Raw genomic sequence first — 24,192 nt, 5'->3', positions numbered from 1 at the left:
TGTTGTTGCACTGGCCCGGGGGGGAATGCCTGGGAGGACGCTTCCCTGCCTTTCACCCCACTAGCCAGGTAAGTGGTGGCAGGGGCAAAAGGTAAGAGTGGGGGGATCCTCCACCTCCACTGGGGAAATGGGATCCCTTGGCACGATCTACAATTTATCCTCATAGTAATGTGGGTTGCAGCCAGGGTCAGGCCTTTCTGGACCATGTGGGGGCCCTGAATAGATGTAGTTGTTTTTATATGTGATCATAAAAGTGCCAGAGCACCTTAAATTGGTCTGCACATGTGGAATGAAGAACATATCCTAATGGGCAGCAATATACAAAGACAAGGATATACGCAGACACACAGAGAGAGACATAAACTGGTAAGATCCCGGCCACGTAAATTGGATACACAAAAGCACAGGAAGGCAGAGAAATGTGGAATATTAGCTTATCTCACCCCTGCCCCCTTCAATAAGCAACTCTGGTGGTATTGAAATGTAAATCTATAAGTAGGTAAAATAACCCCAAATAGTATTGACATTTTTCTGAAGAATTTCACTATGTCTTGCATAGAATTGTATTATTATTAACATTTGGCTGAGAGGGGAGAAAGAAAGAAAGATCTATTTGCTATTGCACCTGCTTCAGTCTTTAATGAGGCCATTTATTTTCAGAGCCTGAGAGGGAAAAGAAAAAAGATATTAGTTTTAATTAATTTTTAAAACAAACTCGTTAGTCAAATATGAAGAACATGAACTTGAAAGCCCTTTTGACAAAGATGGAGAGACAGGTTATTTTCCAGATTGGCACATACATACTCCCTGTTTAAACATTCCCGTATGCTTGAGAAACAGGTTTGTGACAGTAATCTTTTGTGGGGGAGGGGGGAATAGAACATGAGAGAAGTAATAGCTTCTGAGAACCAAATGACCTTCCCAAAGAGCTTTCTTTTGGGTCAGAGACTATTGATCTGACAATGTTCATACGGACTTACAATCTGTAGTTACGAATAGAAGTTGATGTAAATGGAAGTTGTACCCTCATGGAAATTCCACATGGTGCCCAATTTACATAATCACTTGAATCATGCTCACAAAGATGTGGATGGTATAGTCCACTTTATATGAACGTACACAATGGCTGATTCTGTACACATTGGATAATGCACTTTCAACGCACTTTAGCTATCATTTGGAAGTGGATTTTTTGTTTTACACTCGAAAAATTCAGTTCCAAATTATCTCTAAAGAGGATTGGAAGTTCATTATCCAACATGTGCGGAATCAGCTAATGTAACATCTGAAGAGGATGTTTACCTTTAAGGAAAGTAAGATTGATGAGAGGATAGCCTTAAGGAATTTGTCTAGTGTTTGCCTGTATAAGAACAAAGTGTAGAAATAAGTGTGTGTCTGAGAAGGTATGAGGAGATGCTATGGCTCAGTGCTGGTGCATAGGATTTGCGCACAAAAGGCCACTGGTTCAGCCCTTGGCACCTCCAGTTGTAAAGGTCTCAGGTTTCAGATATTGGGGAAAACCTCTGCTGAATATATTAGAAAATCAGTGTTGTATCAAGCAACTGAGTGCAATTTTAAGTTCCAATCTAAGCATAACAGGTAGGGCTGTATAATTTGGTATATACGGTCTGAATCCTGACAATATTTGAGAATCCAGATCATACCCAGGGTTCTCAGATATGCTGGTATTGGTGGCCCCAATCAATCTTGGAAATATTTGGGATTTCTGGGTCTGCTATTTCAAAGATTGCAGTGGCTTGTTTTACTTTCACATGTTTCCCAGACAAAAATAAGGAGGGTATGGGAGGTAATTCTCATAGGCAAATGGCATCACTTATTAGAGGGAGTTCAACTTTTTGTTCAATCATGATGATTCTTTCATGTGGTCTATGAGAGAAGTGCTGTGATTGGACAGACAGTTGAGCTCCCCCTAATGAGCAATCCTGTTCTCCTGTGAGAATCACCTCACATACTTCTCTTTTTTCGCCCTGGAAACCTGCAAAGGGAAAAAAAATAAGCTTATTGCAACCAGCTGTAGCTTCAGGATGAGGGGTTTTTTGAGTGCTTGCCCACTGCTAGGTTGGTTCTGTTGGGATTCACTGGTTTGGCATTGGTTTTTGTTGGGCTTTGTTGAGTTTTCTTGGTCAGTGGTTACTCTTGTGTGCTTGGCTAATGCTTCCTTGCCCTGAAATAAGCATTGATTTCCCCCCACCCCCATAGAAAACAATGGAGAGTAGCTGGGGCACCTTGTTCAGGGGCCTTTAAAATTGGACCCCATGACCTAATCTTCTTGAAACTTGAGGGGTCTTTAAGGGGCAGAAAACCCTTGTTCCACTACAATTTTGCTGTAATTTGCTTCAAAAATAGCCTCTTTAGCCCCCGGAAAGTTTCCAACATAGGGAATAATGGACCTGGGTAATTTCAGAATCCTGGCGGGGGGGGGGCACCCATATCCAAATACAAAACTGATATAAGAGAACCTGAATATCAGGAATACTGATGTTTATGGTCCTTGATAGCCAAATTTGAAAAATAAAATATTGATTTTTTTGGAAGTGCTTTTCTCTAAGAACAAGTGCTGGATCACTCCGTAAGACAGACTAGGCCCAGGTCAAATCTCCATTATTCTTCCCGTTCCTTGTCCTACCATACTGTATCTTCCACCAGTCAGTGATTCCAGCTCTATTGTTTACAGCCACGGCTATACCTAAGAACACACAATAAGTTTTATAAAATGAAAATTTAGATTTTTTTCATTTGGTGAATCATAATCTAAAAGATGCCTATTTTATCTCCTAGAAGAAAGAAAAGTTGTCGTACTGAATGTTCAGAGTCAGCCGACATACAAGACAATGTCTAATGTTATAGGATATTTAAAAGGTGGTACACTTCCGGGTATGTATAACTTTATTTTCTCTATTTCCTTTCATTTTATTTACATCAAAAACATGATCGCTGCCGCATACTGAATCAGACCATTTGTCAAACTACTCATTCTTTGTAGTTTGGTTATTCTTTTTAGAATCCCCCCGTTTTATATAAGCTATCTGCTGTGGCTGTGATTTTAAGGAAAAGATCCGCACCGGGGGTGTGGGAATGATGAAAGAGGAGCTTCTTAACTCTTTCCTCTTGTGCTGTTTTCCTATGGAAAATTGGCTCAGGCTGGCTTTAGTCCTCTTTGAAAGGATAGATGGGAGATGGAAAGTGATTTTCAATGAGAAAAAATAATTTTGTGTGTGGTGGGGAGGTAGGGATCTTAGGTGCCTGCAAGTGGTGGGCAAACTCCCAGCAGTTTATCTGCTTGCCTGCTGGTAGATGATGACCAGTGGGAAGTTTTCAGCCACCCGGAGATCATCTGTCACCGGCAGGTATCCTGGAAACATGCACGGTGCTCACGCTCCCAAGCGGACACAACCAGGTCATTTTTGAAAGTGACATTGTTACACTGGCTGTGGGAATGCTCCCGCACTTTGTTTTGGGGGCAAATTATTGTGTTTTAGTTAAGGCACATTAACTAAACAAACTGCACGCAGAAAGCTCTCATCCAAGTTAGAGAACCAATAACTGTTTCTTTATCTAAAGAAATATATTTACATAAGATTAGTGGAGAGAGAGAACGAATAACTGAACTAACTAGCTAAGGATGGCTTTAGATTGAAAGTAGGCCATCACTCTCAGGAGACACCATGCTGCCTCTCCTGTTGCATGCAGGGAGGAAGAGAGAGAGGAGGGGGAGAGAAGGGAAGGAAGTCCCCCTAGCAGGAAGGAGACTGATAGCAGCCTATCTATCTAACTGACTCTATGGTTGTTGCCTTCCTTCTTCTCTGTTGGCAGTCCTAAAGGCCTGAGCAAGAGACATCGCCAGTCCCTTCTAACATAAATGGGCTGATTCCCTGTGCAGAGCGCAGGAGCACTCCCACAGCTGGTGTGATGACGTTACTTCCGTAAGTGACATCATCACTCAAGCACCAGGAGACACACAGAAGGCATGAAGTGCCAGGTCCTCTCTCTACAACTAGGAAGGTATAGGGACCTGGCAACCCTACAGGGAGGGTTATGAAGATCTGAGGAGATCAGACTATACCATGCCACCTTCCTTCTCATACTGTGTAAAAGCAGTCTCTAAAAAGAACTGCAGAAGTATGTGTTGACCTAAACATGTTTTCCTAGACTTGTCCATATTATAAGTTGGATCCCATGATGCATGAGTGCAAGGATCAGGGATCTCACCTGCCTGTCCCTTCCCTCAGCAGTCCCATCTTACCCTGGAAAACTTGAATCCTGAGGTCACGAGATCCACAATGCCACCAATCTTGTGAACCTGAGAATCAAATGGGACTGCTGGTGGGTGAGAAACAAGAGAGAGATCTGAGACTGTCGACATCTTCTGCTGATAGATTGTGGGGTCCCCCCCCCCAGTACATTAACTGGCCGTCATTTCTATGCCCAGAGTACATTTGTGGTCTACCTCGCTCTTTCCTAGAAGTAGTAACAGGAGATTTAGAACTGTTGGAGGTGCCATATAGTAACTTCTGCTGAAGCTCCAAGTTTTCACTGCTTGGAAACTCTTCCCATTCTAAAGCTGCCTTGTAGAAAATGCCTTAAACTAAGTCAGACCATTGGTCTGCCACTGACCTATCAGCGCTCTCTTTGGACAATGGAGTAATCCTATCTCACGTGAAAGAGCGCAATTGAATGCCAAGTACTTGGTGCAGTAGCACACAGCCAAATTCACTTACGAATAAGCCCTTTAATGACCAAGTTTTTACAAAGACGGTTGGATCCATAAGTCATTTGAAACTAGTAGAAGGGGGGCAATTTTCACTCATTTCCCCCTCCTTCTGTAGACCCCCCCCAATTCATCACTACAACAATAATCTGACGTGACCTCTGTCATTCAGTGAACTGTAGTGAGAGAGGAGATACAGCAAAAATCTCCTATTACCACTGGCAGAAATGACCTACGCTGGCAGAAAACCTCTGGGTTAAGTCAGAGAGTGTATTTATTTTCTGTGCTCATTCTCTTCAGTATTGATCTGAAACTCTCCTAATATGGCCTCCTTCATATTTTCTGCCAAGCTAAAGGAGTCCCAACCGTTTTTAAACTTGGTTTGTGCTGATGATCCCTCTAACAATATTAGCTGCCAGTTTCTTCTCCTTTTCCTGCTCCATCTTACCCTTTCTGAAGTGAGGCAACTAGAACGCCATCTAACTGCTTGGACAAACAAATTACATAGTTATTGTATCTTATTGCTCACATTTCATTATTTTTTTCATAATGAGTTAACACTTATTGATCTCCTGCCAACCCATACAGTATAAACATTATGAGAAATATATCCAAGCCTACCTTTCACACTCTATTAGCTTTACATATTGTAAACAGCGCCAAAATACCTTTCGAAAATTAGTTTGATTCCAATCCATGAAAACTTTCCCCCTAATAGAATGCCATTGCAACAGGCTTTTGACTTCTTTACAGTGTCACCTCTTGGAATTACCATGAGAAAACGGCTGGAAAGCCACTTTGCTGGAATGAACTTTGTCAGTCAGACTGTGTGTGTGTCCAATTTAAAAAAAATGTCCCTAAGTCGTAATTGCAAAAAAACCCTAAGGAATATATAATTTCATAGACAATTTAATGTGCAAATTATTTGCTATGTGTATTTTTCTGGCACACTTCAACACATTGGCTGAATCCACATTACCTCGGCGCGTCCTGGTGTTGCACTAAATGTTCACTAAACACCCGGAAGTGTAGCATCTTTCAAGCGCGATTTCTGAATCATGCTAGAAAGACACTATACTTCCGGGTGTTTAGCGAACATTTAGTGCAACACCGGGACGCGCCGAGGTAATGTGGATTCAGCTATTGCCAGCAAAGATGAGTGAATAACCTGAGATAAAAATTAAAAAATTAATAAATAAAATAATGAAATAAAAATTACACTAAATATTTCTTAGAGTAGAATGGCCAGGATGGACATAAATCTTATGTTTTGCTTGTAAAACTGCTGTGAAAATGAGAAGAAATATCTTTATAACTAAGCAGGCTCCCAGAGCATCATTTAAAACACAATACATTATTAAATATGGTTCCAAAAAAACACATAAAAGCATTATAAAATCATACAGTTTGATACAAAAATTACAATAGATAGCTTCCCCCAGTGACAGCAGACACTGCTTAGTTACTTTTAAAAACACACACACAGGGTGATGGACAGATCTAATAAGAAGGTTTGACTCATTCACCTTCTCCTCCTAAATGGTCAGTGGAGGCCTGGGCCAACCTCAGCCATATGCCTGGCAGAACATCTCTGCCTTACAGGTCTGGCAGAAAGATAACAAATCCTGCCAGGCCCTGGTTTCAACAGACAGAGAGTTCCACCAGGTCAGAGCCAGGACCGAAAAGGCCATGGCTCTGGTCGAGTCCAGCTGGCCCTCCCTGGGGCCAGGGACCACGAATAGTTGCTTCTCTGCTGATCGGAGCATCCTCCAGGGTATAGAGTGAGAGAGGCAGTCCTGCAAATATGCTGGTCCCAGTCTGCATAGGGCTTTATAGGTTAATACCAAAACCTTGAACCTGATTCGGCACTCCACTGCCTGTGCAGCTGGCACAGTATAGGTGTTATATGTGCCCCATTTGGGACTCCCGCAATAACATGTGCAGCTGTATTTTCAACCAGCTGTAACCTCCAGACCAGACTCAAGGGAAGCCCTGTGTGGAGCAAATTACAGTAGTCCAATCTAGAGGTGACTGTTGCTTGGATCACTGCAGTTAAGTCATGGGTTGAAAGGTAAGGGACAAGCTGCCTGGTTTGTCGTAGGTAAAAAAAACCCTGAAGACTGGGCAACCACTGTGATCTGTGTCTCCATTGTCAGGAAGGCAATTTCATTCATAATGTGAAAAAGGTGTAGACTTCCATGGATACAGTGATGCTGGCAAAGATGGTAAATGACTGGCTTTTAATATGGATTTTCCCTGCATCTAAAGGATCATTTTTTATTTTGAGTTCCCTGATTTAAAGCTGCAGCTTACTGATGAAATTTCCGTTTAGATTTCAGCGGCAAACAGCAGATATGGGGTACCAATAACGGGAATGCTCACATTGCAGTCAGTGCTTTGAAGGACTATTTCTTGTACTGTTTAATTCACAGAAGGTTTGCTTAACTTTTCAGATAGATACGTCATCGTTGGCAGCCATCACAGCAGCTTACGTGGACACAGCAGCCAGCAGTGGATGCACGGCACCGCGGTGATGACTGCACTTATTCAAGCCTTGACGCAGAAAGTGAAGAAAGGCTGGCGGCCGGATCGAACGATAATCTTTTGCTCATGGGGAGAAACGGCATTTGGCAAAATTGGCTCCTATGAATGGGCAGAGGTAAGAAAACATTGCCTTTCTCAATGCAAGGGGAAATGAGATTGCTACTATGATTATCACCACTGGGGGCAAAAATGAAACATAGTGAGCGTTGCAAAGCTGAACTATTTTACTTCTGAAGTTAGTGGCTCTACTATCCGAAAATGTAGGTGCAAATGCACCCAGTCCTATTGACATGGGTTATTGATGAACAGCCCTGACAATTTCCTTAAAGCAATATTTTGAATAAAATTTGGAGGTCCGTGCTTGGACAGATATCTAAGGAAAGCCAATAGAGTTTTAATAAGAGTAGCATCAGCTGCAGTCTTCGTACCTCTTGTGCATATATTGCATTACAAAGTCTTTGTATCCCCCACATGTCCACCATGGATCCTGTCAATCAAATGTGTAGTGGGAGATGGAATTTAATCCCCAGGCACATGTGAGTGCAATTTAGTTCAGGGCTATGGTGTGTAATAACAAGGGGCTTAGGCTTTTCCCTCGTGCCCTTTTTCTGACCTAGAGAACTGCTGTTGGTCTCACTGGAGAAACTTACATGTACTGATGGCTACATATAAGTTTTGCCAAATAGTGGCTTCCAAGGCTTTTTTTTCCCAGCCAGAACATGGTGGAATGGCATTCTGGCATCTCTTGAAGCATTTCTGAGCTCTCCTGGGCTTCAGCTGGGAGGGGGAAATCCCCCCTCCCAGCTGAAGTTTAAAGCCCATTTGGCTTGTCTGAGCTTCAGCTGAGAGAGGGAAATCCCCCCTCCCAGCTGAAGTTTAAAGCCCATTTGGCTTGTCTGAGCTTCAGCTGAGAGAGGGAAATCTCCCCTCTCAGCTGAAGTTTAAAGCACATGTGGGCTTCAGCAGGGGGGAATCTCCTCACCCAGCCGAAGTTTGAAGAGCCCATTTTGCTTCCCTGGGCTTCAGCTGGGAGGGAGGAATCCCCCTTCTAACTCCCAGACAACGTGGTGAATCAGGAACATAGGAAATATGAGAAATTTGTAAACTGACCCTTTAAGATTAGTGATAATAGCCATGTGGAATACACACTGTTGGGACTTAGCAAACAGTAAATAAATCATGCAAAAGACTGCAGAGACTTTGTTGAATAAAGAGATGATGGAATAGCCTTTTTCTTTACAGACCCATCATGGTGAATGGCAAGTCATTAAAAAGATAAACAAGGTGAATGTGACACTGAGCACTAAAAGCTATTAGTCCTCATCAGTGCAGGTAATTAATCACAAGCACATTTCAGAGTTCCTCCCAATTTGTAAACAATTAAAACTTCTTCCGTTTGCACACAAAAGCTAAGTAGAGTCAACCAAACTGCGAGTCTAACAGATGACAACAATTTTCTAGATGCATGTCGGGATCTATCAAGGGCAGAAAAGGGTTAATGAGACAATCTGTCAGTCTGGTAGAAGTCCCTACCTTTCTCAGTCAATCAGCAACTGAGCGGGAACAGGATAAATAAGTAGTAAGGGCAATCTTGGAGTGTGGGAAATAGGTATATGCCTATTTGTATGATCAGACAACAACTGCGGGGAATGGGTGGAGGATATACAAATTTAGTCAAATATATGACTGCTCACAAGATCAGATTATTGAATTACTACAAATCAAAACAGAAGCTTATATTTTGATTTGGTCACACTATATTTCTAGCCTGTGTCTACAAGAGATAATATTGTATTAACTACTTCTTTAAATTATTGTCTTTATGATTCAACTATTTAGTTTAATTGAGTAACCCATCCACTTGATTTGTCTTTCTTAGGCTGTATCTGTCTTTATCTTCCTGCTTAACTATGTTACAGTATGACTCCCTTGAGAAACAATGTGCTGATTGCCTTAAATGATGAGTCGGAATTTCATAGTATAGTTACAGTAGCTTGTCATATATCACTGTTCCCTTTTCACAGAATCATAGAATCATAGAGTTGGAAGGGTCCATACAGACCATCTAGTCCAACCCCCTGCCCAGTGCAGGATCAGCCTAAAGCATCTTTTGTAGTGACTTACTTGCCCGTTAGCAAGAAAGGCAATCCAGTTGTTGGTAAGCCCAGGAGCGTGTGACCCTCTTTCCAAGAAATGTCCCATGTCTTGTTATTAAAGTTTTATTTAACTTCCTTCATAATTCCTCAGATTCTTTGCCCAATCTCCTTGTCTCCAGGTATATTCATTTTATGCAGAGTTTTGAATCAGCTGAGGAATATATGGAGCCTTCTTGAAGAACATTGCCTTCTTTTTAAAAATCCCTATGTTTGGCTATGGGAGGGAAAGGGTTGTAGCTCAGAGCCAAGCTACAAGTGACGCTTTACACAGGTTGGACACTTGTCAGCTTCCCTCAAGTTTTGATGGGAAATGTAGGCGTCCTGGTCTTACAGCTTGGCTCTCCATTACAGCTGCAAGACCAGGATGCCTACATTTCCCATCAAAACTTGAGGGAAGCTGACAAGTGTCCAACCTGTGTAAGGCGTCACTTGTAGTTTGGCTCTCAGTGGCTAAGGCCGCACACTTTATATCGAGGGTTCTAGTTCAAGCCATGTAGTAACTGAGGTTACCCAGGATAGCCTGATCTTGTCAGATCTCGGAAGCTAAGCAGGATTAGCAATGGTTAGTATTTGGATGGAAGACCACCAAGGAAGTCCAGGTCACTATGCCCAGGCAGGCAAGGGCAAACCTCTTCTGTTTCATCTCTTGCCTTGAAAGCCTTGGGGGGGGGGGAGTCGCTGAAGTCAGCTATCACTTGATGGCCCTTTACACACATACAGTTCAATCCATGGCCTCCTCCACAATTTATTTAATTGAAACACTTATAAAGCACGTGATAAGCAACAACCAAAAAAACATCCTGAGGCAGTGGTGTCAGGATGGTTCACACCAGGCAGCAGGCTGCAAGCTATGGGCTGGGAGCAGGATTGCCAACCTCCAGGCAGGGGCTGGAGATCTCCTGGAATTACAATTGATCTCCAAACAACAGGGATCAGTTTCCAGGAGGAAATAGCAGCTTTGGAGGGTAGACTGTATGGCATTATACTCTGCTCAGTTCTTTGCTCTCCCCAAACCCCACTCTTTCTGTACTCCAGCCCCCAAATCTCCAGGAATTTCTCAGCCCAGGGCTGGCAACCCTAGCTTACAGCCAAGGAACAAAAGCCCTTTTGCTCTTGCCTTTTGACTTGTGCCAATCGCTTGCACCTCTGGCCAAGCCCAGGTTGAAGCACAGGCAAAACGAGGAGAGGCAGGTGACCATTCCAGAACTTACTCCACGTGCTCAGATGTTCCAAATTGCTTGGAAGCAAAGTAAGCGACGATCAGTACAATCCTAAGCAAAGTGACACCCTCCTAAGCCCCTTTAACTCAATGGATCTAGAAGGGTGAAACTCTCCTTTGGACTACACTGAATGAAGGGGTTTCAAAATAGCTGAGTGTGTGGATGCCGTCTAAAACCAGCCCAAAGGCAGGCAAGCTCCTTCTGCACCGTGGAAGCTTCTGAGCATTCCCAAGGCAGCCCCACATTAAAGTAGTCTGGAAGGGAAGATGTCCTTCCTTACCTCAGATCAATAGGAAGTGAACATCTCTTCAAGGTTGAGCGCAGGCTTTTCTCACCCCCACCTGGTATTCCCTGAAGCTACTGCCCGCCTCTGCCCTTGAAGGCCAAATATAAATCCAAGGAAGAGGCAGATCCCCTTCCCTATCTGATGTGAAGGGTGCTCCTTGTCTGCCCAGGCATGACAGAAGTATTAAGAAGAAGAGGAGGGTCCATGTGGAAGCCTCTACCCTTAGACCAAGCTGAGGTCTAGCTCAGTCTAAAGTGGTGGTGGGGAGTGTCCTCAAGTCACAGCTGACTTACGGTGACCCCTGGTGGGGTTTTCATGGCGAGAGACTAACAGAGGTAGCTTGCCATTGCCTGCCTCTGCAACCCGGGTCTTCATTGGAGGTCTCCCATCCAATGATTAACCAAGGCTGACCCTGCTTAGCTTCTGTGATCTGAAGAGATCAGGCTCACCTGGGCTATCCAGCTGGATGCCAACTTTCACTTTAGGTGAAATTCAGGGGTAACTGTAAATATTTGTTTTAACATTTCTAATTATCTTATGAACATTTCTTGGGTAGTGGTTCTTCAAACAGTGTGTATATTTTCAGTGAAGGGGAACTTTTGTCTTATGGACATCAAAAGTATTCCCATTTTTTTAAAACCTAGCCCCTGATTAAAAAAGCAAAGCACAAAGAACTTTTGGGGAAGGGAAGCAGAAGCAGATTGTGAAGCTTCTTTAGAACTGCACACTCTTTGACCCACAGGGCAAAACTCAGAGAAATCCCTTAGTCTTGAGGCAAAGGAGCTGCCCATTCTTTGAGCTTGTCTGGCTACCCTCAGTGATTCAGCTATAGGCAGGGGTGGTGGAGGTGGACTGTCCCATTAACTTACCATTGGCAGCCAGATGGGAGCTCAGCTAAGTGGTCCCTGCAGTGCTGGTAGAACTGCGAAGTCTGGTTGGCTTAGACCTTCACTGCAGTGATGATAGTAATGGGGTATCAGCTCATCTGTCATTGGCACCATTTGCTGCTGCCCAAGTCTGAACCAAGTGGATACTGGTACTGCAAGTACTGCAGGAGCCACTTGTCTTAGCTAGCTGCTGACCTGTTAAAATGTTCTATTTTGCTCCAAGGGATGGGAGTGGGACTAGGGTAGGGTTTTTACGTGGGCTGGAAAGGGGTTACAAGGAGCATCTAAAGTGACTCTGGTAAAGATTTAGCTTGGGCTTCCCTGAGTTTAATCAAACATGCTCAGGGAACACTCAATTTCTATGTCCCTAAGACTTGGGAGTTTCTCCAGGCTGTTTCCTGAGGATCACCTTGGGAACTACACATTTCCTCATGAGCTTTAAAAAACAGCCTTTGGAGAATTGTACGCACTTTCTTATAGACTTGATCCACACATCATTGGATATTGCACAATCGTCATCAATCACCTTCTGGATTTTCCAGTCTGCACAGGAAGATCAAAGAGGTGAATTGACAATGACGCTCCAAGGATGTGTGGATCCGATTGTAGCATTTGAGACTTGGATGAAAAACCAATGCAATTTCCAGGCGGGCTGTTGAAAGAACATTACAAAGAGGTCCTTTTTGACAACAGCAGCGATGCAACTTGAAGCGTAAAAGATTGCTTTGGCTCAGGTCTAATAATATTCTAATAAATGGTTTTGATGGAGATGTGACCTATAATGAAGTTGATAGTCAAATGGAAAGTGGCTCATTTGCTTGTGATCATGTGTGAGCAATAGGCTGAAATTACCAAAGCCTCATTCTTCCAGTACAGTTATGATTTTAAAATAAGCTGGGGTGGTGGGGAAAGGGGGAGACTCAGAAGAGACCCTCGCAACTGACTGGAAGCAAAATTTGTTTAGTTCCACTTCAAATCACCCTTGCATCCGATGTAATTGTGTTGCACCCCTTCTACTTGGTGTAAAGAGCCTCTTCACGGAGTAAGTGGCTCATTACTGGAAAGGCAAGTGGGAAATAATTGAAATGTACTTCATACAGATCACGTTGGCTTTTAAAAATATAATAAAATGACTACATTGGAGAAATGTTTGGCGTTCAAATCTGAAATGGAGCCGCATGCTTTGAAATGTCAGACATTTTGTATGTTTGATAATGATTACATTTTCAGTTCAGTGTGTTTCAGGAGCAAGTTTAAACAACTCCCCCCCCCCATACCCTGTCCAAACTCCAGTTATTTCTCAGTATGTAATTTTTTGCCCCTGCCTCAGAACTCCAGCTGAGTAGTTCTGAGGCAGGGCTCAGGGCCAAGCTACAAGTGACGAATGACACTTGAACGGCAAGTGTATTTCTCCCTGTTCACTTGCTCTCCACTCAATCCACTTGCTGTTCAAGTGTCTTTCGTCACTTGTAGCTTGGCCCTTAGTAATCCTTCAGGGCTCATTGAGTGTTTGTTCAGACAGGGTGAGAAAAGGAATTCTAACCTTGCTCAAAACAAACGAAACACAGGCATCCTTTGAAGTTTCTAAAATAATATTCTATGGAAAATTGAGTTAAATATTATTTAGAGAACTGGAGTGGGAGGAGGGGAAACATGACTTGTTTTCCCCTTACCCCTTCAAGGGAATAAAATTAGAACATAAGTCTTAATTCTTCTTTGTCTTATTTACTATGATGGGTTGTGTTTCAGGACCTCAAGAAAGTTCTTGAGAGAAATGCGGTGGCTTACGTGAGTCTTCATAATCCTGTAAGAGGCAATGCAGTTTTACACTCCATAGCGTCCCCTTCCCTTCAACAATTGGCAACTGAGACTAGAAAGGTAAGAGTCTTTATGCAGAATCTTCTATGATGTTTAATGCTGGGCTAACTTGAAAAATTAAATTTGATTTGTATTTCATATTTCAGCATGTTTTTTTTTAGTTGACAAGCACTGAGGGTTTAGGCAACATCCACATACCGTGGGATATTGTACTATCCTCAAACTATAAGAACAATCAGCCTAACCTACTTCGCAGCATTGTTGCGAGGATAGAATAGAGGAGAATGATGTAAGTCATTTTTGGTCCCCATTGGTGATAAAGGTGGAGAATAAATGGAGTAAAATAAAATAATATAGTCTGTCAAGGAGCTCAGTGTGGTGTACAAGATTCTCCCATCCCTCTTTTATGCTCTCAACAACCCTGTGAGGTAAGCGAAGTTGAGAGAGTGTGACTGGCCAAAGATCACCCAGAGAGCTTCCACGGCAGAACAAGGCTTCAAACCTGGGTGTCCCAGAGCACACACTGACCACTGCACTGAAATAGAAATTTCAGTAGTGGAAAGTTTCCCTGCTATAAAATACTAAAATCTCTGAAACATTTGCAAAACTTTTTGTGCCATGTAGGGAAGTGAGGACACTGCTTCTGATCAATTCCATATTTCAGGCAGCGTGTGATTACAGAACATCTATTCTATGTCCAAATTTTTTCCCGTTGAGTGTCTGTTGTTATAAACAATTGGATATTCCTACATGCTGGTGGATGGGAAGTGTAGTTATTAAGTTGTAGCTGACCTATGGCGACCCCGTAGGTTTTTCAAGGCAAGAGACGTTCCAAGGTAGTTTGCAACTGCATGCCTCTGTGTGGGAACTCTAGACTCCCTCGGTGGTCTCCCATCCAAGAACTCACTAGATCCTGCATACCTTCTAAGACTTGACATGATTTGGTTAACCGGACCATCAAGGTGGTTACCTATGTAAAAATTTAAAACAATATTTTAAAAAGTAAAGAAACAGTTCAGTAAAAATGTACACAAACACACAACACAAAGAAGTGGGAGGAGAGCCAGAGATAAGTGGTTTGCTTGTTTATGTATATGTTTTAACAACAACAACAACAACAGTAATAAACAACAGGAACGACAACACTGTGCTTAAATACCACCCTTCTAGACAGATTAGTGCCCCACTCTGAGCAGTGAATAAAGTCAGTGTCATTATTATCCCCGCAATACATGTGGGGGGGCTGGGGCTGAGAGGAGTGACTTACCCAAGGCCACCTGCTGAACTCACGGCAGTAGAGGAGATTCAAACCTGCAAAATGCTGATTTGTAGCCCAACCACTTAACTACTACGCTACATCAGCAACTATGTAGTAGAGTGCTGGTTAATACTGGCTTTGTAAGCTGCTTTGAGCCATTGGGCTTTCATAGCCCAATGGCCTGACTCAGTATATCAATTGTGGTTGTATTGTGTGCTGCCACATTCATGATGTTACACTGCCCCAAGGTGGTTTGAAAATTTCGTCTTGATATTTTGACTTGTGAATTTGTTCATATTGGTGGATGTTTTAACCGCTCCAGAGAAGATCTTTGTGACAAAACATCAGGTTTTCTTGCCAGCCCTGTATGTTGGCGGGCAGGCAGCATCTTTTGAACGTCCTAACTCCATTGACACCACATGTGAAGAGAAATATACAATAAGCAGTTATGAAGTGAGACGTATACTTCGGCTTACCTTTACTTTGGAGATGCATCTTTGGATGAATGTCTGTCTGATTTGTCTGTGCCTGTTGGATTGTTATATTAACTTGGACTTCCGAAATTGACTAGATATGTATTCATTCAAGAACTTTTGCAGCTTGTATGGATATGTATACATTTATTCATTAACTTTGGCTTATAAATTTTGCACAGAGCACTTTTTCACTAAACATCCAAATAGACCTTACTTGATATTGTTTCTTTACTTGTTTAATTTTCTTCCCTCCATGTGTGGAGTTCCACATATCTAGTTACTGACTCAGTATATGGCAGCTTCTTATGTTGAAAGTCTGCTGTGTTGCTAGAATCATTAAGGTCTCACTGCTACTTTAACAGACAATTCTATCACAGAATGTGTATTGAAAAAAGAAATTGATAATGTTCTCTTTCCTTCTCCCCCCTCCCCTTCACGCTCTCTTTCCTTCTCCCCCCTCCCCTTCACGCATGTGCATCATACCACACTGGCCATTATTAATGACATAAAGATAGTGCACATACCCTATGTCCCAGACCCACAAACCTTTCTGTTCCGAAGAGCCCAACCTATACATTACTCTGGCCTAGATGGATTGTGCCATTGGAATTGCTTTTAAAGGTCACGCAAAATGGTGAGAACCTGCCTTTTAAAGAGCAGAACCATTTTAATGCCATTGTGGGTGCGATACCACAAAATACTATATGAAAGACATAGTTCCAAAAACCAGTGAAAATGGTTAGTTTATGTCAGCTATATCTGAAATGATAGAAGAGTCTGAAAACAGATCCTTCCTCAATTCCCATGGGTGCTCTCAATTTGCCATCTGTCTATAATGCAACTCCAGTGTTCCCCCGCTTTAAAGAGAAGATTGATCCCTTTATTAAAAAAGAAAACCTCTTGCTTTTAGTTACGGCTGCAGACAACCAGACACTGATTAACTTCTTTTCAGAAAGAATATTAGCTTAAACGTGCTTTAAATTCTCTCCTTTAAAAAAACTCCCACAACTTGCCTTTTCAGGTGAAAAAATGTGGATTGAAGCTGTTTCTTGCTAACAGATGCATTTCATATTGGGCAGGGTTGAGGATCTCTGGTGACTGCAAAAAGTCCCTGTATCTGACCAAGTTAGTTGTAAATACAATACAATAATAATTAGACAGATACCAAATCCATTTAGACAACATTAATTTGAGGGGGGGGGAGTCGTGAAATGAGAAGTCAGGATTGAAATTCAGTATCATTAAACCTGGAAGGAAAGAAAAATGGAAAACCAAACAAAGGGGAAGATGTTGTATCTGGAATAGCTATTAATGGTAGTAGCATAGTTATTGGTTTCTAAAAATGTCACACACAAAATGTTTATTTATTTGTTTATTAAGCTATTTACATTCTGCTTTTCTCCTAAATTGGGACTCAAGCAGCTTACAGGAACAGCCTCTCCTCCTCCATTTTATTCACACAACTGCCACCCTGTTTAGGTAATTTAGGTTTGGAGCGAGTGACTGAAGGTCAGCCAGCCAGCTTAGGCATTCAAACCTCAGTCGCCTATATCCTAACCTGGTGCTCCAATTACTCCTCTATGGTGGTTTTCACCATCATGGGGATTCCTTTCTCAGTTATATGCAGAGAAGTTAATACTGTATATCAGTGAGTCTGCATGGAGTTCATAATTTGAAAGTGTATTGAATTCTCTATTGCCATCTATGTTTGTTAGAGTATCAGCTGATATCTCCCGCTCTCTGTTTCCTGCCTCTACAATTTATTGCCTTCCTTGAGCTTTCCATATGCAACAGAAATGTTATTGCAGTGTAAATCACTGTCTCTGTCAGCTATAGTCTCCAGTGATAAGTTGTGTCTGTGTTCTTTTTTATCAGACCTTTAGAAGAACCGGCCCACCTACTCATTCCGTTACATATTCTCTGTCTGAAACAATCATTACTGGCAGTTTTGTTCATCTGCTTCTTTAAGCTCCAGAGTAGAGATGGGCATGAACCAAAATACGAACCAAAGTTTGTGATGGACCAGGCCGGTTCGTGGTTTGTGGACTGGCGGCTCATCAGAGCCCATTTCTGACGAACCATCATGAACTTTAGGCTGGTTCATTTGGTTCATCACTGCAGACAGCCTGGTGCCGATCAATCAGTTTCCTAGGCAACAGGGGATAGATTTCCTGCAGACCTTCTGCTGACCCGGAAGTGAGGATTTGCTGACCTGGATGTGACATTTTCATGAACCAAACGAACTGGTTCGCAAACCGGGGCAGGTTCATGAAAGTTCGTGTTTTGTGGTTCATAAAATGTGATAAACCACATACTGCACTGTTTGTTTTTTCTGGTTCATGCCCATCTCTACTCCAAAGATAGAATGATCTTGGACTTTTCTGTGTATCTTTCTTGCTTTAACCGCTAACCAGTTTCTTGATTGTTTGTGTTCGTGTGAGTGTGTGCATGCGCGTAGGCAACCATGTTAGCAATTACAAAAAGTAAAAGATCCACCCATTCATCATCACCAATTGTTCCTTTGGCTACAGAACCTTCCCTCTTCCTCATATTATCGTAAAGGCTATAGAACCTTTACAACTTTTCCTCATATTACTGAATAACTGAACCAACCGTTCTTCTTTCTGCTAGTATTTTATGTTTTCCATTCTTTTATTTTCCCTACTCTTGCTGTATTTAAATGAGCCTTTCACACATGGCATTACAACTGTTGTAGGAGTGAGCACAAGCTTGTTGACCCAACCTATGCGAAATCAGCAGCTTGTGAGCACAGACTCTATGTACATCTAAAGTGCTAACCATGTAGGCTCCCTCCCTATGATCTGGAATGTTGGAAAAAGCAGAGTGTCCAGTCTTAGGGATGTAGCCAACATCCCCACACTTTGTATGCACGTAGATTCCATTCATGATTGTGGTTGGGGTAGAGGCAAGGCCAGATTGCTTGTTTCCACTTCCCCTCTATGGGCATTGATTTCATTGTGGTCAAAATTGTCAATAATTGGTGGCTGAACCTCTCCATACATCATGGTTGAATGTCTCTGCATAGATGGCGGTTGAATCTCTCTCCATTCTGCATTTTTGTTCTACAAATACATGATTGTGATTCAGTATAGTGGTAAAGGTAAATGTAGTCCCCTTGCAAGCACTGAGTCATTACTGACCCATGGAGGGGTGTGGCATCATGGTGTTTTCTTGGCAGACTTTTTACAGGGTGGTTTGCCATTGCCTTCCCAAGTCATCTACACTTTACCCCCAGGGAACTGAGTACTCATTTTACCAACCTCGGAAAGATAAAAGGCTGAGTCAACCTTGAGTCAGTTACGTGAACCTGGCTTCTGCCAGGATTGAACTCAGGTCATGAGCAGAGCTTGAACTGCAGTACTGCAGCTTACCGCTTTGTGCCATGGGGCTCTTCTTCAATATAGTGAACAACATGGAATGTTGGGGTATTTAACATAATTTAAAAGCTTTTCCATATTTCCTTCAGCTTAAGGAAATGGACCATTCGTATAAGCATCTCTCTGCCCCCCACCATGAAGATATGAGACAACAAAATATGGGTTAATCTAATTTTTATTGAACTGATGGTCTGCATCCTCACACTATTTGGGCAGCTTTTCTAAAACAACTCTTTATTTTTTAAAAGCGTACATTAACTCAGTGAACAAATTTAATATTCAACATTAACTTGATAACAATTTTAATATTCAAATATAACAGTTTTATATGAAGGGTAGTGTATGTCACCATGTTTAATAAAATACGAAGTTAAAGTATTTTTTTGGCATGGTTTTTCTGTGGATGCATAATTTGTGATGTAATCAAAAATAAAGGGAACCACCTTTACACAAAGTCCGATTGGTAAACTGGATTATCGTTTGCAGCTAGTTGTTCTGCTATTATTTGGGCAGCTTTTAAGTGGAGGCTGCAAATAAGGCAGCAAACTGAGCAGACTACTGGAACTTTGAGACAACTCCGCCCTGTGTCCACTCAGAATTCTCAAAACTACCTTGTATTTTTTCCCCAAGATTATTGGAGACCATTTCGAAGAAATTAATAGCATTCATTAATACATTAACAAAACAATATGCAAATAATTTACACAGATTAGGGGTGTGCAGCAGAAAAAAATAATGATGTCATTTGGATCCAAATATCAGGAATGCCATAAATATCTGGTATTCCTGACATCTGAATCAGATTCTATATTCAGACTTGGTTTTATTAGAGAATCTGAAATATATTCGGCCATTATTCTTTTGGGGGAACTGAGGAGGGGCATTTTTCAAGAAAAGTCTGCCAGGAATCTAATCCTTCTTGACCACTAAAGACCCCCCAAATTCCAGGAAGATTGAACCCCCAGGGTCCAATTCTATGGGCCCCTGAACAAGCAGCCTCCAGCCATTCTCCATTGTTTCCTATGGGGAAAACATTTCCAGGGCTTTCCGGGGCAAAGAAATCTTAAGCAAAAGCAACCCCTGGCCAAAAGCCAGTCCCCGTGGAAGTCCCACTCCCAATGCAAGCTGAACCAACAAAGCCCCCCAGAACCAATAAAAAGCAGTTTTATTCCAATGGTCATTTGGCAGAGGGTAAATTCTTTCAGGAGATTTGGCTGTTTTCCTTTTTCAACTTTTTGAACTCAGATTCCTTTTTAATTTATACATTGGGCCTTTTAATCTTACTTGTTGGACTGGTATATTTTGGGTGTTCCCAACATGGTTGTTGCACTGTCTGTCACCTTGCTTCAGAGGAGAGAAGGTGTAGTAGTAGTAGTAGTAGTAGTAGTAGTAGTAGTAGTAGTAGTAGTAGTAGTAGAAGCAAGGCTTTTTTTCAGCAGGAACGCAGTGGAATGGAGTTCCGGAACCTCTTGAAAATGGACACATGGCTGGTGGCCCCGCCCCCTGATCTCCAGACAGAGCGGAGTTTAGATTGCCCTCCATGCTGCTGAGCGGTGCAGAGGGCAATCTAAATTTCCCTCTGTCTGGAGATCAGGGGGTGGGGCCACCAGCCATGTGACCGTTTTCTCCAAGAGCAACCCACTGAGTTCAACTACCTCTTTTCCCAGAAAAAAAGCCCTGAGTAGAAGTCATCTTTCTATAGGAAACTTATACGCAGTAATATTATAGAATAAGTATGGTGATGTTTGGGAAAGCACATTTCTTGCTCAACTTTATTGCATGAAGAAGGGCTGATCTTCATTTCTTTTAATTGGTTGCAAGGGGTGTTGTTTCTTGGCTCATAAACAACCTGCAAGTACTAATTTTATGTGCCTGTCAGGGGGATTCAGCCTGAAACCCTGAATTAAATAAGAGAGCTGATTTAAATATTTGGATTATTAAACCAAAGAGGAATTCAAACAATTCAGCGACCTTTGCAAAGTGAGCGTGAACTCTGTTCGGCCATGCTAATTATTGTCCACATTCATGGGAAAGAGATTCTGCCAAGTTACATTTGTGCCTGTGACTGTTTTGTAGGAGAAGTTGCCATTTGTTGGCTTGCCGTGTTAATGAATCACCATTTATTTGGCAGACTGTCACTGGAAATTCAGAGTGGGTTGGTGCGGAAATTAAATCCCCGAAATAAGACCATTAATTCATTAGTCTTGAATTTACATTTCACAAACACAAAAGTTACTCTGACTGATCAGTTAATTAGTATTCCAGAGAGGTAGCCTTGCTAGTCTAATGCAACAAAAACAACAGAGAGTCTTGTGGTGTGAATATATTGTGGCATGGCCCTGGCCCCAGATGCATGGAGCAGCCACTTAAGAAGGAAGGCATATGTAGCTAGGGATATGTACCTGGAATACTGAGAGATGGATTTTTTGAAAAGCAGTTCCAAAATGCCAATGAAAGAACTTACTTGGAATTCTAGACTCATTTTGTCAAAATGAAATGACAACCCCAATCTTTCTTTTAGTAATTGGAATATGTTTATATGCCCATTTAGATGGCTACTTTATGTCACTTTTAGGTATTTGTGGGCTCTCTACGTCATGGAACCCGCATTTCTCATTTCCATTGCTAGTCTTTCCCTCTCATGTCCTGGCTTCCTTCCTTCCCCTGTTTCTTACTATGGCTTTACTAAAAAAGCAGTATTGCTGCCCTCAGGAACTGGGCCAAGTGTTGATGGGGGCCCCTCTGCTATAGACCTCCATTGATGTTGTCCTCAGCAGATTCCTGATCATGCTGCAAAGTTTGCACTTCAAACCATCATTTGGTCTTCAGAATGCAAGAAGACCTTTTAATTGGTGTTCAAAGTTATGATTATGAGAAGTGTATTTTAGAGTGGTTGTAAGATTTGTACTACTCCAGAAATCCTGCTCTTCCTTGCTTGCTTAGCTTTTGGTTTTTTTAAGAATGGTTGTTACTATCTTTGGTAGCTCTGCACACATGCCATTAAATTTTGGTGGAATGTACATAAATTATTAAATAAGGTTTTGCTATTGATATACCCTTTACTCCAGAGAATTTTAGATTGAATAATGTATTAAGTGTTCCTTATCTATATTGAAATATAATATTCTTAGGGTTGCCAAGTCCCTTTACCCTCCTAGAGAAAGGTAGGAGACCTGGCACTCACCATTCTTGTGGTTTTCAGGTGCAACGTACGTACGCTTCCATGCTGTATGATGACATCACTTCCAGGAAGTGACGCAGAGCATCGTACTGTACCTGGGAGTGCTACCGTGCTCTGCAGCAGGCCAAATCAAGCCCATTTGGGGCTGAAATCAGCCTGCTGTGGAGCATGGGAGCGCTGCCAGGGCGGCATGACAGGCCCTGGAGTGCACCTGTGCTTCACAGCAGGCCAATTTCAGCCCCAAACTGGCCCAATTCAGCCTGCTGTGGAGTACAGGAGCACTGCTGGGAGGGCCCTGGAGAGCTCCTGTGCTTCACAGCTGGCCAATTTAGGCCCCAAACAGGACTGATTCAGCCCGTTTGGAGCCCAGAGCAGCCCAGTGCAGTGTGCAGGAGCACATCGCCCCAGGAGCGTGCATCAGGAGGCACATTTCCCCGCCTTTTCCCCTTCCAGTCAGGTAAGTGGTGGCAGGGAGTGGAGGATGGAAGCAGAAGATCCTAAAAATTCTATGGATAGGGTTGCCTGCTCCAGGTAGAGAAATTTCTGATGGTCGGAGGGGGTGAAGCTTGTAGAGAGCAGGGGTGGGGAAGGGAGGGAGCTCAGCAGAGTATAATGCCATAGAGTTCACCCTCCAAACCAGCCATTTTCTCCAGAGGAGCTGATCACTGTGGTGTGTAGATCACTTGTAATTCTGGAAGATCTCTAGCTACCCCTTTGGAGATTGGCAGTTACTGCTGCTAGAATAACCTGTACTAAGCACTGGAAGAGTAAATTTCTAGGCCCTTTTCACACTTGAACTTTAAAGTGTTTCAGTATCTGTTCTGCTTCCCATGTTTGCAGGAGTTTCACACTTGCAAGGTAGTCATGGAACACAGCACCGATGCGATCTCCCTCCTCCCCCCCCCCCCGTGGACATACCACAATGTTATTTTGAAGCCACTGCTGAGCCGCAGCTGTTGCGATTAATGTCAGTGTGAACTCTATACTCCCCTTCTGCTTGTCTTCTCCCCCCTCTCCTTTTCCCCAGGAGCTGATTGGTCTGTGCAGAATTAACCACTCCCACCCTCCTCAGCTCTCTGTACTCCTTTCCTGCCATGTTTTTCCCAAGGTAACAGTCATAAGGCTGCTTCTCCGTTTATTTCCTTCTTCCCTGTATGCACTCTCTCTCTCTTTCTCTCTCTCTCTTTTTGAAAGCCAGGAACAATTCCTAACCTTGCTGCTTATTCCCTGCTGGCTTTAAAAGCCAGGAAGGGGTTAAATGGCTGCTTTCCTCTTCCTCCCTCAGTGGTATGAATACACTCTTTTATTTTATTTTTCAAAGCTAGAAAAGTGTTGTAATGCAACTCCTCATTTCTCCTGACTTTAAAAGCCAGAAAAGCGTTAAATGGCTGCTTTTTCCCTCCCTCCCGGTGTCTTCTGCCAAGTAAAAAAAAAAGAAAAGAACACATTTTGCACAGAGTGAGGGAAAGAAGCAGCAGCATCTAACCCTTTCCTGGCCTGGCCTTTTTAAAAAAATGCAAGTAGAACATGTTTTTCCCCAGAAGTCTGCCACCAATTGCCAATCATCAAAAGTGGGGGGGGATGGGTTCCAATTTTGGACTGTTACCACGCAAGTACAAAGTTTTAAAAAAAATGTGATGTGAATTGCAAAACCCTGAAAGTCCAAAACTGGACTGAGGCTTCAAAGCCAGTCTAAAATGAAAAACAAGGTGCCAAATTGAAACTGCCATGGACAGCATGGAACATGGGAGTGTCGTGCCAAAGCCACTGCGATTGAGGCAAATGCTCATAAATGGTGGTTTAAACCATAAGTGTAAAAAGGACCCTGGTTAGCATTGTAGAATGGATAGGAAAAGTTACAGACACATTTTTGATGGTCATAGATCCAGAGAAGTTAGCCGTGTTAGTTTGTAGTAGCAAAATCAAAGAGTCCAGTAGCACCTTTAAGACTAACCAACTTTATTGTAGCATAAGCTTTCGAGGATCACAGTTCTCTTCGTCAGATGCAGATTTTTGATGGTAAAACTTACAATTTGGCAGTAACATGAAAATACGTTACAATTTGAAACTTTATGTACAAACTTTCTTAATAATGGAATGAGAGGTTAAGATGTTGAAATTAGTGATTATGTTAATATGCCTAAGCGTATGGTTCTCTTTAATATAGTACGAAATTTCATTTATTAAATAAACCATCTAAAAAAAAGAAGGGTTGTTTGTGCATTGGGATGTGATGAAT

At 42.4% G+C, this 24,192-nt stretch overlaps 1 protein-coding gene across 1 annotated transcript in view; it reads left to right on the top strand.

The window, feature by feature from the left end:
• NAALADL2 (N-acetylated alpha-linked acidic dipeptidase like 2) overlaps window positions 1–24,192 on the top strand; it is a 756,283-nt gene that overhangs the window by 498,744 nt on the left and 233,347 nt on the right. Inside the window, exons 7-9 of the mRNA XM_054984198.1 lie at window positions 2,803–2,895; window positions 7,183–7,388; window positions 13,572–13,700. Coding sequence (XP_054840173.1) covers window positions 2,803–2,895; window positions 7,183–7,388; window positions 13,572–13,700 — 428 coding nt within the window. The remainder of the gene's footprint in view (window positions 1–2,802; window positions 2,896–7,182; window positions 7,389–13,571; window positions 13,701–24,192) is intronic.

The sequence above is a fragment of the Eublepharis macularius genome, chromosome 6 (assembly GCF_028583425.1).
Source record: "Eublepharis macularius isolate TG4126 chromosome 6, MPM_Emac_v1.0, whole genome shotgun sequence".
In the NCBI taxonomy this organism is placed as follows: Eukaryota; Metazoa; Chordata; class Lepidosauria; order Squamata; family Eublepharidae; genus Eublepharis; species Eublepharis macularius.
The sequence above is the reverse complement of the archived record's forward strand: the minus strand, read 5'-3'. Positions and strand labels throughout refer to the sequence as shown.